The 15,710-nt window shown below is 36.9% G+C and overlaps 1 protein-coding gene across 1 annotated transcript; it reads right to left on the reverse strand.

Annotated features, from left to right (window-relative positions):
- Window positions 1-290: 290 nt before the first annotated feature.
- LOC129268181 (protein lin-9 homolog) lies at window positions 291-11,312 on the reverse strand. Its single transcript, XM_054905765.2, has 4 exons — window positions 10,611-11,312; window positions 5,931-6,110; window positions 5,075-5,169; window positions 291-3,967 (listed from the first exon to the last, which is right to left on the reverse strand). The coding sequence occupies exons 1-4, from the start codon at window positions 10,863-10,865 to the stop codon at window positions 3,865-3,867; spliced, it is 633 nt and encodes a 210-aa protein (XP_054761740.2). The 5' UTR covers window positions 10,866-11,312; the 3' UTR covers window positions 291-3,864.
- Between the last annotated feature and the right edge of the window lie 4,398 nt (window positions 11,313-15,710).

Here is a 15,710-nt window from a genome sequence, read left to right on the forward strand (position 1 = left end):
GGTGGCGACTCTCCTCTACACGGGGCCTCCATTTAATGTCCTAACTGAGGGACGGAGTGTTTTCTATTGTAATATAGCCTGCGTCTATGAAACATGGGAGAGACGTTTACACACAACGCACTGGCTTCGGTCATCCGCCCGGGGTGGACTCGAACCCACGATCTTTGGTTCAACGGGCAGACGCGTTACAGACTGAGCCAACAAAGATGAGGTGGCTGCTGACACCAGGTTTTATGTGTTTGTGCACACACTTACAGGCCTTTATATCAAATATGACACACAACAAAATATAGCTTTCAATAGTAGATTTATTTTGTAAGAAACTCAATTGCATATTTACATAATGTACAATCCATCAAGGATGGTATTAATAGAGTTTTGCAAATTACAAATTGCAAAACAAAAGCAATGAAAATTATGAATATTGAACTTAAATAATTCAGATGGATACTGAAAAAAAAAGAAGAGTTTTCACTAGAAAGTATTATCGGAACATATTAAAAAATACTAATAACTCCATTACAATGAGTGTATTTCCAAGAGTGTTGTTCTACTTAATTAATGGGAATATATTTCCGAGGGCCCGTTTCATGACAAAAATATTCTATATTTTGTTTAAAATGGAGATCAGAAATAGAAATCCACCGAAAACACACATTGCCCATTCGACTGTGGGCCTGGCAGACACTGAGCAGCAATTGGGGTCCGTTGCATGAAAGTTACTATTATAGTAACTTTGCCAACCAATGGTAACTTTCCTGAAATCCTTGATTCTGATTGGCTGATGATCATCGTTGGATGGCAACGGTACCATAATAGTAACTTTTATGCAACGGGCCCCAGATCGATATTGCTCTTTTCATCTTTCCCTTTACAAAATAGGAAAGGTATTGCTAACAGAGATGACATCTCTCTCTCTCTCTGATTTTATCTCTTTCTATATCCCCCCTCTCTCTCTCTCCTTCTGTCTATCTCCCTTATTGTTCTATAATTCTTTTATCTTTTTCTCTGTGTGAGGATAACATTGTAAATGTTTGAACATTTTGCTCTGATCATCTTTCCAACTTTATAAAAGAAACATATCAGCTCTATACAACGAGCTAAAGTAAAAGACTACACTGTAATTCAAATAATTATAATAGAAATAATATGGGTCAAGCCATTATAGTCTTGATTATAATGGGGCTTCACAAAAAAATATGATTAATTGCAAACCCAATGACGTTTCCAAAGTCAATCATATGTCTTGCAATTAATTTCAAATTTGCAGTTGATTACCAATCTGCCTCCAGTAACAAGGAGTATAAACCAAATTGCTTGAGCTAAAATTGATCTATCAATAGTAAAATAGCAACAGAAATTAGCAATTGACTGCAAATATTTTCTTGCAACAACCCATAAGAATGATATATATTTTCAACCTAAATGGTGCACGATTATCAAATCAAAAGTAAGACTGAACCCGTTTCTACAATCACTTCACCACCACGTCTCTTCAATTTGTCGATAACAAAGCATCAATATGATCATTTGTATAATAAATATATAATCTCTTATATACAAGTACAACTTATCTTTATACAGACGGGACAAGTCTACTGTAATTTTACTGACCCCCATTCAATCCTTATTCCCCTTTCACAATGGGCCCCATAACACAAAACTTAGCGATTGATCGTAAAGTTGGTTTGTACAATTGATTGCATGTAATGAGCAATGTAATCAATTTCAAAAATCAGTTTGAGTATCAGGGGAGTGTTTCATCAACATTTTTGTCCGACAAGTTGTCAGATCTGACATCTTTCCTTGATGTTGATTGGCTAAGAAGCACTGTTACTATGGCAACTGTCGGATAAAATGGGACTCGTCGGATAAAACGTCTGACAAGTCCTTTCATGAAACGCTCCCCAGGTGTGTAGGTGTTATGAGGTCCTGGTACACTATTGATTAAAGCACATAAAATAAAGGTTTGTGTATACTTGAAATGGCTTGGTCAGAATCCAGGGAGAGTGTTTCATGAAATCTTCGATCAATGATTTTTGCCAATAGATGTTACAAGCTACTGAAATCCTTGCATCTGATTGGCTGAGAGCAAATTAATCCCTGAAAATCACTGGCAATTTTTTCATGAAATACTCTCCAAGTGACCACAGATCTACAAACTTTTTCTTCCGTCGATCATAAATGGCAATTTATACTATCATTGCAAAAACAGCATCCCACTTCAACTGACATATCTGCTAAATATTCACTTTTCAGGACAAATTAAAAAAATTGAGCAGTATCTTTCTTTATTACACTCTATCAAAATGAGGGAGCATTGAAGTTTAATCATTAAGTGTTTAAGGAGAGTTGGTAGGTATGGTTCCCTTTGTTCAAGTTAGCAGCAATTAATATTTGACCAAACCTCCTACAAATAAAAACTTGAAGTAAAAAATGTGGCAACAAGGAAGTTGATCTAAACTTGTAAATACAAGAGAAGAACCGAGACTGTATAATATGCAATATTTCAGCATGCAACAAGATGGTATGTTGTAACCAAATCCTAGCTCTGTCTTTTTGTTATGCTGCTGTCAAAGTTGTACATAATTGCTTTTCTCCTTGTGATGCTAGTTCTTTTTGTTTGTCTCTTCTTCATACTTGCATGAGAGTTTGCCCTGTACTGGAAGTGTGAACCCTTGCATAATTTGAAAATCATATTATTCATCCGCCAGGACAAACTTGTGCTCATCGTCTTACAAAGAGTTGCGATTGATCCAATCAGCCATAACTACGGACAGCCAGCAAAATCAACATTTACAATGTATGTTTGTTCAAAATATTTTCTAGATATGATGTATATGCATACATTCATCATTCTCTTGAAAATTCAGTGTGATTCTCTTTGTTTACTAAGAAGATTGTGCAAATTTCCTGACGAAAAGAAATTATGGTATGGATTTCCATACAGATGAGATTGATTGGATCAATCTAATTCTTCGTAAGACGGGGCCAAGGGATGCGATGTTGACTCTTATCAAATGCAGCTAATGCAGTTCCAAAGGTCACCAAGGTTTAAAAACTGCAACACTTGTTCCCTCTCGTACAAACACAGGGAAATAATACAAGCTGGATTAATATGGCTCTACCTCCAGAGGATACTAAGTGCAACTATTTTCATCCAAGCCTGATCTTGAGCTGCACTGCTTCTCCAGGAGAGCTCGGTTGAATTTGAATCACGATGCAAGTCACACCAATCTCTACGTGCCAATCGGCCTTCATTTAATTTGTGGCATCGCAATGACGCCAAAAACCAACCCCTCTGAATAAGCTTTTCATTCCTGCAGCATTTTGTTGTAGATGTTCAGTCTAAAACCAGCTACACTAACATTGTTGGGGCTACGAATCTGCCTCGACTAAACATTTTATTCAATGCCTGGCATCGGATCGGAGCGAAAACCAATGGTCTCTCAAAGGGCTATATTCATTCACCAATGCAGCGTTTCAATGTGGATGTTCCGTTCCTGAAATGCGCTACATGAAGCTTGATGGGAAAGAATGATGGACTTCATATCCACCTAAACTAGTGCTTCATTCATTTTGATCCCTTAGAATGAAGCTTACAACAATCGGTAAAAAGGCTATTCATTCAGCCCTGCAGCATTTCTTTGCGAATGTTCATTCCTGAAACCCTGAGACAAGTCTCTTGATCGGGAAGAATGGTGAACTGTCCCTTCTCTGGAAGCAGTTATTGCAGTGTGTCAGTACGAGACAGGTCTCTCCAAGAATGCATGTAAGTTTCCCATTCCTGAAACCCCCAAGACATGCCGCTTGATGGAGAAGAATGGTGAACTGTCCCTTCTCTGGAAGCGGTCCTGCAGTGTTTCAGTACGAGACGTGTCTCTCAGAGAATGCATGAAGGTTCCCCATCTGGCTCATACCACTCTGTATATGAGCTATATGCACTTCAACGTTGTCTTCAAAGCACCTAATAAATGCAATAAACACCAAAAACATAAATGAAAAGCTGGTAATGTTTGAACAATTTTACTTAAATTCGTAATAGCAACATCATTAGTATTGTTTTAAGTCCCTCCTATAAAAACCCCACCTCTTTTTAATAAGTTTGACCATCCCCTGATTTCCTTCCATAGTGATAGTGATTAGTTTGAAACGATACCCCTTAGTTAAAATGATTGGTTAACATTGGTTTGACTTTTAAAAAATCTGAGCTAGAAGGTCACACTTGTCACTTGTGTCTGTGATATGTTACAAAAATGAAGCCCAGAAAAAATTGCGTTCGAAAATAATTATTCAGTGCTTCAAAAATTGAAATATAAAGTGACCGAAAACACCATCTTAATTTCATCCGATACACTTATGTGTACTATTTAGGCGTCTATAAGACGCCTATTTACAAAATCGGGGTTTGACTTGTAGTTTCAGCTTTTCATTCTCAATAATGGTTGTTTTCAGGGTTTATTAGTTCTAATACATGTATGCACTTGTACACATGTTTCATCTTGGTTTGAGAATTTTTTAAATCGGCTGCTCACAAAGTTAAACAATACCTTTAATTGCATTGTAAATCATATTGTATTTAGTATTTTAGTACTTTATGATCTCAATTATCAGTATTGATGGAATTGAATTGGCTCACTTATTGACCCCTTGTAGTTAAGTTTCTAATTAATTGTGGTAATGATTTTTTCACTTTCATTTTCTGTCTAGCTCATTTCCCTAAATAACTTGTATTTTCTTACTTCTATCTTTTTCTTAGTGCTTTAAAACATTCGTAAGAAGCGCTTTATAATTTTTGTGCATTATCAATATTCTGTAAAATTGCTAATAATATCAATAATGATTGATATAAAGTCCTTATGCAGAAATGGGGCTACAGCAGGGATGGAAAAACTGCCTGCAACTGTGGGGAGAATCAGACGAAGAAACACCTTTTGGTCTGCCCCCTCCTACCAGAGCCATGCACTGCCAAAGATCTGGAGTCTTTTCACCCCAAAGCCAGATCATGTACCCTCTACTGGACAGGACTTGTGTAGTAATCCCAGAACAAGAATAATGATATGAAAGGACTTACTTGTGATTGCTAGGGTGTATTTTCTTCTTGAGATCCGCAATAGACTCGTTAAGAGAGCTGTATCCGACAGAATTCATGTCGCCTTTGGCCAATGACTAGAAAATAAAATAAAGAAAAAGAAACAGGCTAAATGCAATTGCTTGTTTTCGCTGCACCAACAAGGCATAAGCATCTCCATCGTTGTCAGCGTAATCATCACCATCATCATAATCCTCCTCCTTACCAGTATCATCATCTTCATCTAATTCTAAACAATCACCAAACAAGTCATTATCATCAATTACCATCACCACCAAAATGATGACCAGACCATTATCATCCTGACTTACATGTACTTTGATTTTAAATGCACATGTAAGACTAGTTATGAGGTTGAGTTGTGGGCTCTTGTTTGAGCACATCCCCTCCTCCTACTACTCCTTCACCTCATTATCATCATCATCATCATCACCAACACCATCATCATTATCACCATCACTATCATCATCACCACCATCACCAACAAAATGATGACCTTTGTCATCCTGATTTACTTTGATTACATGTACTTTAATGTAAGACTATTTATAAGGTGGTTGAGTTGTGGGCTCTTGTTTGAGCACATCCCCTCCTACTACTCCTCCTCCACCTCATTATCATCATCACCACCATCATCATCATCATCACCATCACCATCATCATTATCAACATCAACATCACAACCATCACTATCATCATCATCATCATCAAAGCCATCATCACCACCACCACTACCATCTTCTTCATCAATATGACTATCGCCATCACCACCACCATAATCATCATCATCATCATCGTCAACATCACCACCACCAACACCATCACCATCATGACTTACTTTGATCTGTAGCATGAGTGATGTTAGACTAGCTATCAGGTCATTGAGTTGTGGGCTCTTGATGGACCGATCACCCAGGACCAAGTTGGCATCGTTCACCATCTGCGTGGCTTCTTGCTCGCATCGCATCTTCTCCTCCGAAGGCTGGGCCAGCGGTGGCAAGCCCTGCTCTGGAGCTATCTGGATATTGAAAATAAATGAATGATAGAGAACACTATATTGACTTAAATCCATATGAATACACAAATGTACTTGCCATTCTTTACATACACCATGATAATCAAATTCAAGGGGAAGTTCACCCCGATGACAAGTTGGTTTTAAGAAAAGCAGAAAGATTAGAGAAAATTTTGGTGAAGGTTTGACAAAAATCTGTCAATTAACAAATTTATGAATTTCATAAGAACGGTTTGATTTTGTGATGTCACTGATGAGCAGCTCCTCCACATGACAAATGATATCCATTCTCCCAACGCTTTTTTTTTTCTACAAAATTTAAAAGTGATTTTATCTGTGCAGTGGATATATAATTAGACACCTAATTTCAAACCCCCTTCTTTTTTTTTTTATATAAGACAAATACACTACTCAAAAAAAGTTAAGGACCACTTTTTAAAACGTACATAAAGATTTTATACAAGGTGTTTTATTTCTGGAAATACCTCAGTACAACTGTCCTAAATGTCCTTAAACACGCTGTAATCAATTTCACGCATGGGTGGTTTCAGTTGTTGCACAATGTCTCTCGCATCACTGCACATCCTGAAAAGTGGGCCCCGAGGGGTATCAGCTACCGACATGAAGTGGTAAAAACGAATGTCTGAGTGTCTTTCAGGCAGTTCAGTAACGAGTGTGACCACCTCCTGCAGCAATAACGGCTTCACAGCGCTGTCTCATGGAGCTGATGAGGCGATTGATGTCTCTGACGTCCAGTGCATCCCATGCAGCCTCCAGAGCCACACCCAGCTGCTGCAGTCCAAGTGGATGGGCTTCGAGCTGCTCGAGACTCCTCCCCATCATGTCCCAGACGTGCTCTATCGGGTTTAAGTCCGGGGACCTCGCTGGCCACTCCATACGCTCAATCCCCTGGCCCTCAAGGAACTCGGTCACCACCCTAGCTCGGTGGGCACGGGCATTGTCATCCATGAAAATGATGTTTTGTCCCACATTTTCTGCAAATGGCACCACTATAGGTTCAAGGACCTCATCCCTGTACCTCACTCCTGTCATTGCTCCCCCTGGGACCACGTAGAGACGAGTACGGTTGGCGTAGGTGATGCCTCCCCACACCATGACGCTGCCTCCCCCATAACGGTCATGTTCTGCAATACAGGGGTCTGCAAATCTCTCTCCTGGTCGCCTCCAGACTCTCGAACGTCCATCATTGTGGTCAAGGGAAAATCTGCTCTGCTAATGACACTGGGCCCGGGAGCATGTCAGATGGACCAGACAGCAATGGCGTAGAGTTCTGTTCACAGATGAGAGCAGATTTTCCCTTGACCACAATGATGGACGTTCGAGAGTCTGGAGGCGACCAGGAGAGAGATTTGCAGACCCCTGTATTGCAGAACATGACCGTTATGGGGGAGGCAGCGTCATGGTGTGGGGAGGCATCACCTACGCCAACCGTACTCGTCTCTACGTGGTCCCAGGGGGAGCAATGACAGGAGTGAGGTACAGGGATGAGGTCCTTGAACCTATAGTGGTGCCATTTGCAGAAAATGTGGGACAAAACATCATTTTCATGGATGACAATGCCCGTGCCCACCGAGCTAGGGTGGTGACCGAGTTCCTTGAGGGCCAGGGGATTGAGCGTATGGAGTGGCCAGCGAGGTCCCCGGACTTAAACCCGATAGAGCACGTCTGGGACATGATGGGGAGGAGTCTCGAGCAGCTCGAAGCCCATCCACTTGGACTGCAGCAGCTGGGTGTGGCTCTGGAGGCTGCATGGGATGCACTGGACGTCAGAGACATCAATCGCCTCATCAGCTCCATGAGACAGCGCTGTGAAGCCGTTATTGCTGCAGGAGGTGGTCACACTCGTTACTGAACTGCCTGAAAGACACTCAGACATTCGTTTTTACCACTTCATGTCGGTAGCTGATACCCCTCGGGGCCCACTTTTCAGGATGTGCAGTGATGCGAGAGACATTGTGCAACAACTGAAACCACCCATGCGTGAAATTGATTACAGCGTGTTTAAGGACATTTAGGACAGTTGTACTGAGGTATTTCCAGAAATAAAACACCTTGTATAAAATCTTTATGTACGTTTTAAAAAGTGGTCCTTAACTTTTTTTGAGTAGTGTATTTGAATTCATCATATTTCATTGAAAAATTTAAATGAAAGGAATTTTCATCATAACTTGCGTATGAAATCAAAATCTTTAGATATTCTTCTTTGACAAACTTCTTCAAACCTTCACCCATATTTTCTATTATTTTTCTGCTTTTATTAAAAACAACTTACTGTATAATCAGGGTAAACTTCACCCTTTACTTTGACCATCATTTTACTCCGAAAGGGTCGGCAAGCGGTGGTAATGTTTACTTTCCATTACACGCGCTGTGATAATTCCATTGATGATCAGTATATTTCATTCAATGAAAAATTCTCAGATAACTTCTCAGTTATGATGACATTGCACACAATTAAACTTGGGTAAGATGTTTATATTGACGACACTTGCTGCTGCTATCAGAAAAGCAGTGTCTTGCTTATTACCAATCAAGTGAGACCAAAAAAAATAAAAAGTAAAAAATAAATAAAACTTACTTTCAAGAATATCAACTTAAAACGATATGAATAGTTATTGTAAAATAGAAAACAAAATAATTTAATATCAAAATAATGTTTGTAATAATGAAATAATTATAACAAAAATAATTCAATTATAATAACAATAACAATAATTATAACAAATCAACAATAGTGAAAAAAATTCTACAATATAATAAATGTACTCCAATTTACTTGCACAATAATCATCATTATCGCCATCATCATAAGCATATCTCAATTTTAAAACAAAAACGGGGTTTCATCATCTTTTAAAATAATGCACATTCTCCTCCTTTTTTAGTGCTAACAAATCACATAGAAAAAAAATCCACAGAAGATAATTGCAAGAAGAAATTGGTATACCACAAAACAAAATAAAAGGACAAAATCAAATCAAAATAATACCAAAGTGGAAGGGGTTGCTTCCCGAGGACTAAGACATTTTAATTTAATCACAATTACGTAACAATGGTATACTAAAATAGTATTAAATTTAAAAATGACTATAATTCCTTAAATAATCTAAATGAATAAATAACTTTCTTCACAAATACACAAAAAATCCCAAAGTATTTTTATAAGTAAAAAGCAAATAAAAAAAAATAGTAAAAGTAAAATTAAGACTTTTTCAATTCATAATATTTTTATAGGCTGTATTGAAATGAAGTTCAATTCAAAAATACAATCAGGAACATACTTTAAAAAAATCACTTAAATGAGAGAATATTTTACAAATTCTTAGACAAAAAGAATGAGTAATGAATTATTAATCTTCTAATAACATAATTGCCCCAATGCTAAAACGCCCAACCCTATATGATGGTGACTCATTGTTTGTCATAAAATATTCAAATACAGGAGTCAGGCATTCAGCCTCGTTATGAAAAGTAATAAGGCAGTGAAAATAATAAAAACACACACACACTGCTTTGCCACCCAAGCATAGAATGTCTATAGCATGAATCACACACAAATTACGAGCATGACGAAATATGATTGGCTGCTGGTCCCAGTAAAACCTGGCCAGCTGCACTGTGATTGGCTGACAGAACACAGCCCAGGCAGGTGGCGAGCCGTACATTATTATGCCTCGCGCTGTGATTGGCAAACACCCGGCCAAGCAAGGGATCCATTTTATTCTCATTGGACAATATCAAAATCACATGACCAACAACAGACAAAATTTTCGACATGGAAATGGGCGATTGGAGGATTTGGAGGGAGAGTGCGAGGGTCTTTTACGTCATTTGCATTTTCACGCATAATTTTACGGCGTGACGTCGAGCGGAAATTCGCCTCGCCCTCGCTTCTCGCCATTTTAGAAATTTAAAGGGCAATTTGCATAATGCACGATCTCAGTGAAAACAAGCAATTCGGGCCGACCACGACTTCAATCTTACAAACACTTAATTGTAACAATTATATCCTGCATATTTTCAAAACATGAAATTACAAAGTGAAATAAAAACCGTGAATTCGAATTCAAACATTTTATCTGCACGGGCCAACAAGACGAGGTAGATCAGATATCCAATCATAGAAGCTCAACCCTTGTAAATTTTGTTTACAGATATACCATCGAGCATAAATAACATGTCAGAAAAATAATACTTCTCGCTGCAAAATACAACAGGATTATCCAATTAGATATATATCAGTAAATTATTATTCCAGCCTAATCAGAATATCGTAAAGAATTAACCAATCCTTCGCGGGCAACGTAAGACGAGTACGTCTAGCTCCAATAACAAAACAAACAGTCACTATTGCTCAACAACAAGGGTAGAAATAATCGGATCAGGCCCCCTCAGGCCAGAGAAACATAGGAAAATAGATGTGTGATATTGGACGAAATCGTATATTTCCCTAGGAAGAAGTGCATATTTTCTTATATTTACCACATTGACGTCATAATCGTCACTTTCGTCCGATTCAAAGCCATTTTTGTGAATGCTCGGCTCAGCCTCCTCGATTCGAGCGATCTTCACAGGCACGTAGTTCTTGCGGGACTTTCTCCCGGAACGTTTCGTTGCCTGCCCCATGGCCGTCCCGTCGCGTGCGATAGTCGTCTGACAAACCGACAACTTATCGTCCTTTACACGCCAATTATCACCATACGCTACCTCGGGATGAAAACTAGAGTCAATCTCCATAGTATATGCACACTCGTCGACATGTTCATTCAGTAAATATCCACATAATAATCCCGAGAGTTCCTTATTTATCTTTCAGAGTCAATAACGCTACAACTCGACTCTCTGTAGTATTCGCCGTGCTTACACACATCGCGTCGCGTCCACAGCATCGCCGAAAACAATACCCATTGATTCGGGGAAGAAAGGGGCGGGACTATGCTGTGAATGTGGAGAAGCCGTTTTCAGCGCGAAATTTGATCTTCAGTTTTTGGGGCAATTGTTGCGATTCGAACCTATTTTTTTACCATTTCCTCATTTCAAGTGTTCATTTTGCCCAACAATTGATGAACATTACAGCACCTATATTAAAGATGAACCTACACATGAACATAATTTTATAAATATGGAAATAATAGGTCTGCTATGTTACCTTTGGCTTTATCTTATTTCACATTCTTAGCATAGAATATAGACCAAAAGCTTCAGTCTCTGTATTTTGGTTGTTCCGCTGAACTACGTTGGCTCCAATGGGGATTACAGTAAAATGTCAGAAATTGTTGAATAAATCCCCAGAAACGACGGTTATTCCTGTCTACATAGAATAGTGCTTTGTTCATGCACGCCGTTATCCGCACTTGATAAAAATAATTGAATTAGACGTTTATCCAAAGTTTTTTGTCCATTAAAAACTTCAGAGAAAAGCACAAATGTAGTGTACACATAGTATTCCAATAATAAATAAACAATGAAAACCTGACAATTTAACCTCAAGTTTAGAAGCAACTGCATTACTATTTTTTTTCTTTGCAAAAGGAGACATCTAAAAATTGCTCTTATAACTTTCAATATGCAAATAGAAAAAATCCTTAATATCTCAAAAATCAATGACCAAATAAAAATTTTCATTCTGATTATACCACTCACCTAAAATATCAAAATTCTCATAAAGAATGTTTATCTCAGATATTCAATATCAAATTACAAAAACAAATATATGATAAAGTCCTTGTCAAAAATATGAGAAATTCATATCAATATTTTATAAATTAATATTCTTTTTATAATCTCAAATTAAAAAGTTTGTCTTGAGGTCATTTCGAATGAAACAAAATAGTTTATCGTAAGAACTGATTATTAAAAGAATTCAAACCTTCATTTCAGAAGCAAATGCATTTAATACTATTTTTTTTCTTTGCAAAAGGAGACATCTAAAAAAGTCAAAATTGCTCTTATAAATTTCAATATGCAAATAGAAGAATCCTTAATCTCTCAAAAATCAATGACAATTTTTTTTCCATTCTGCTTATACCCTTCACCTAACATATGAAAATTCTCATAAAGAATCTTTCTCTCCGATAGACAAAGGAATAATCTAAATTTAAATTTTCCTTTCAAAATAATCTGGGATGTGTAAACTTACAAAATATACATGGTTCATGACATGTGTTACATATAATAAATTCTAGGATTAATTAAGATATAATTACTCGATATTGCCCGTTAAATGCAAAAGGCTGTGTTGATATGTGCATTAATTATGTACATTACTCTCAATTCAATTAATTCATTTCCAGTCTCAAAAAAAAAAAAATCATCAAATACAAACAGAATTTACAAAACAAATATAGAAAATACTAGAAATATTAAATATTTACAAAATAGAATTGAGAGTATGAGGAAACTAGCATGGGCCAACCATGGGCTAGTCTCTGAAGTGATATAATTACAATTTATGGTTATTAATAAGAATCTAAAAAATATATAAAAATATTCGAGTTGGAAAAAAAGTAATTTAACGGTAAGAGAAAGTAGTTGCAGCCAAAATAATTATTTCATGAGAAAGTCTTTAAATCAAGGCTAATTGCCACAATATTAGCATAAATCTAGATCTGGTAAATAAACTTATCTTTGTGAAATCATGAAATTTTAGCTAAAAACCGATAATTATGATAATCACTGACACAAAGGGCATATGTGGGACAGTGTAGTAATATTACTTGGAAAAATACCCAACATCTTATGGAATTCCGTGCTTATCATTTCTCAGCAATTACACATTTTTTCAGAGAGTCATTTGGCACATATTTTTAATCATACATACAAACACTTGGGTGGCCATTTTATTGGATTCTGTTCGAAATCATTTTGAGATCGTTACCGCAACCTGTAAGTACATTTGAGATCTGTGTTTTATGTTTACCTTTATAGGTGTGACTTACCATGATTTTCCTCAAATTAAAGTTTTCAGTCAGAAAAAGATAAACTATAAAAAGTTTTCATTTGGATTTAATGACATTTGGAGTGTTTTTTTTTTTCATAAGGAAGAAATTGAGGAGTTCTGGAAATTTCAGTAGGATTTAAAAAAAATAATCAAATTTATATTCATAATCTTTGGAATTTTTCAAACGTTCTTTAAAAAAAAATTAAGCCAGCAGTTTTCTCTGAGCAATCATTAAATGAATGAGGGGCACGCCCACTCACTTATGAGTAGCAATTGCAACATTGAGCTTTTGAAACTTCAGATTTTAAATTTTTGATTAAATGTTATGTACATGTAGCGCTTTTGACTTTCATCATATGGAAACAAATCATATATTTATTGAGTGCTTCAACTTTCTAAGTTTTTCAACAGTATATGGTCTCACAAGATTAATGCGTAATGTTATGGTTATAAAGATGGAGTCCTTTAAAACAGGTGTAAAATGTGCTGCATTTATACCTCTGCCCACCTCAACAATACCGTAAATACGAATAGATCTAAAACTATTTTTTTACACATTTTTCACTTTAAAGGGGAAGTTCACCCTGACAAAAAACTTATTGTTAAAATAGCTGAAAAAAAAATATTGCCAAAGGTTTGAGAATCATCCATCGGAGAATTAAAAAGTTATTAGAATGTTAATTATTGGATTTGGGATGTCATATGCAAATGGTAAAAAATAAATGAAAATAGAAATGTCATTTTCTCAGAAATTTGAAAATGGTTTTTAGTCTACCTTTTGTATATCAATAGACAAATCATTTCATACCCGATCATGAAAAGAAAACAAAAGTAAGTCATCAAGAACCATTAAAAAATGAAATTCATGCATTTTATATTACATGACATACTGTATGAGGCAGCTGCTCGTTTATGACGTCACAAATCCCAAACTTAAAATTCTGGTAACTTTCTTAATCTTTAACAGATTTTCCTCAAAGCTTCATCAATATTTTTGTTTATTTTTTCTGTTTTTTTTACAACAAACTTTTCTTCAGGATCAACTTCCCCTTTAAATGCGTACTCCAAGCTGAAAATAATATCTAAATATATATTAAACTATACAAGCAAAATGCTGCAAATTTCTTTAAACAAGTGGAACGCCTATGGCAGTCTCGCCTGCATTACGCGATTTAATATAGCAGCAGTGCTAACTTTGAAAACTACTATAAAATAAGCATTCACAAAAACACAATTCATATAATGACATAATACCACGTTCATTGACCATACATGACATTTGAACGGTGACTTAAGACTTGTCAACTACATGTACATCCATGTCCACATTTCATTCACTCTATCCATAAACTTTGATGGCAATTCAACAATTACCCCAACATGGCCTAAGTTTATTGACCTTAACTGACCTTTGACCTTGGTTTTGTGACCTGAAACTCACAGGGGATGTTCAGTGATACTTGATTACTCTTGTATCCCAAGTTTTATGAACTAGATCCATAAACTCAGTTAGGATGGTAATTAAACAAATACCCCCAACATGGCCAAAGTTTATTGACCTTTAATGACCTTTGACCATGGTCATGTGACCTGAAACTCGTACAGGATGTTCAGTGATACTTGATTACTCTTATGTCCAAGTTTTATGAACTAGATCCATAAACTTTCAGAGTTAGGATGGTAATTTAACAAATACCCCCAACACGGCCAAAGTTCATTGACCTTAAATGACCATTGACCATGGTCATGTGACCTGAAACTCGCACAGGATATTCAGTGGTACTTGATTAACCTAATGTTTAAGTTTCATGAACTAGATCCATAAATTCAAAGTTATGATAGTAATTCAACAAATACCCCCAACTTGACCAAAGTTCATTGACCCTAAATGACATTTGACCTTGGTCATGTGACCTGAAACTCAGGCAGGATGTTCAGTAATACTTGATTAACCTTATGACCAAGTTTCATGAACTAGGTCCATAAACTTTCTAAGTTATGATGTCATTTCAAAAACTTAACCTTAGGTTAAGATTTGATGTTGACGCCGCCGCCGCCGTCGCCGTCGGAAAAGCGGCGCCTATAGTCTCGCTCTGCTATGCAGGCGAGACAAAAATAATGAAGCAATTGAATTTTACACTCTCGTCGTATTTTGTGATAACAGTGCTGTCATGAATATGCAACAGATTGACTGATGTTATCAAGTCCTTCCCTCTTCTTCTCTCCCCCTCCTCCTTCTTCACCTCTCTCCCCCGCCCTATCCTACTCTTCCTTTTTCTTCTTCTTCTCCCCCAGTACTCGCCGACCATCTGCTTGTTGAATGTTGTTGTGTTACATCACAAAAATCTCTACAAGAATATGTTATTTTTTCTTCTTCTTCTTCTCCCCCAGTACTCGCCGACCATCTGCTTGTTGAATGTTGTTTTGTTACATCACAAAAATCTCTACAAGAATATGGTTGTTTTTCTTCTTCCTTTTCCACAAATACTTGATGCACCACAGTAGCGACGGTCAAATCTGGCAACACATTATTGGGCCATTTCCATCTTGCCAAGGATCTCTATGCAGAAGTGCCCAATTTGAACGGTGAAGTGTCTATCAGCAGTAAGTCTGGTAAACTGTTCCACGTGTTTTAACTAATT

This window comes from Lytechinus pictus, chromosome 9 (assembly GCF_037042905.1).
Source record: "Lytechinus pictus isolate F3 Inbred chromosome 9, Lp3.0, whole genome shotgun sequence".
Lineage (NCBI taxonomy): Eukaryota > Metazoa > Echinodermata > Echinoidea > Temnopleuroida > Toxopneustidae > Lytechinus > Lytechinus pictus.

What these genes read in the sequence shown, in the direction of transcription:
- LOC129268181 (XM_054905765.2), bottom strand. Translation starts at nt 10,865, where the DNA reads ATGGAGATTGACTCTAGTTTTCATCCCGAGGTAGCGTATGGTGATAAT. An exon ending in CACTCATGCTACAGATCAAA is followed by an intron (nt 5,170 to 5,930) that starts GTAAGTCATGAT and finishes TTTATTTTCTAG; the next exon opens with TCATTGGCCAAAGGCGACAT. An exon ending in ATACACCCTAGCAATCACAA is followed by an intron (nt 3,968 to 5,074) that starts GTAAGTCCTTTC and finishes TGCATTTATTAG; the next exon opens with GTGCTTTGAAGACAACGTTG.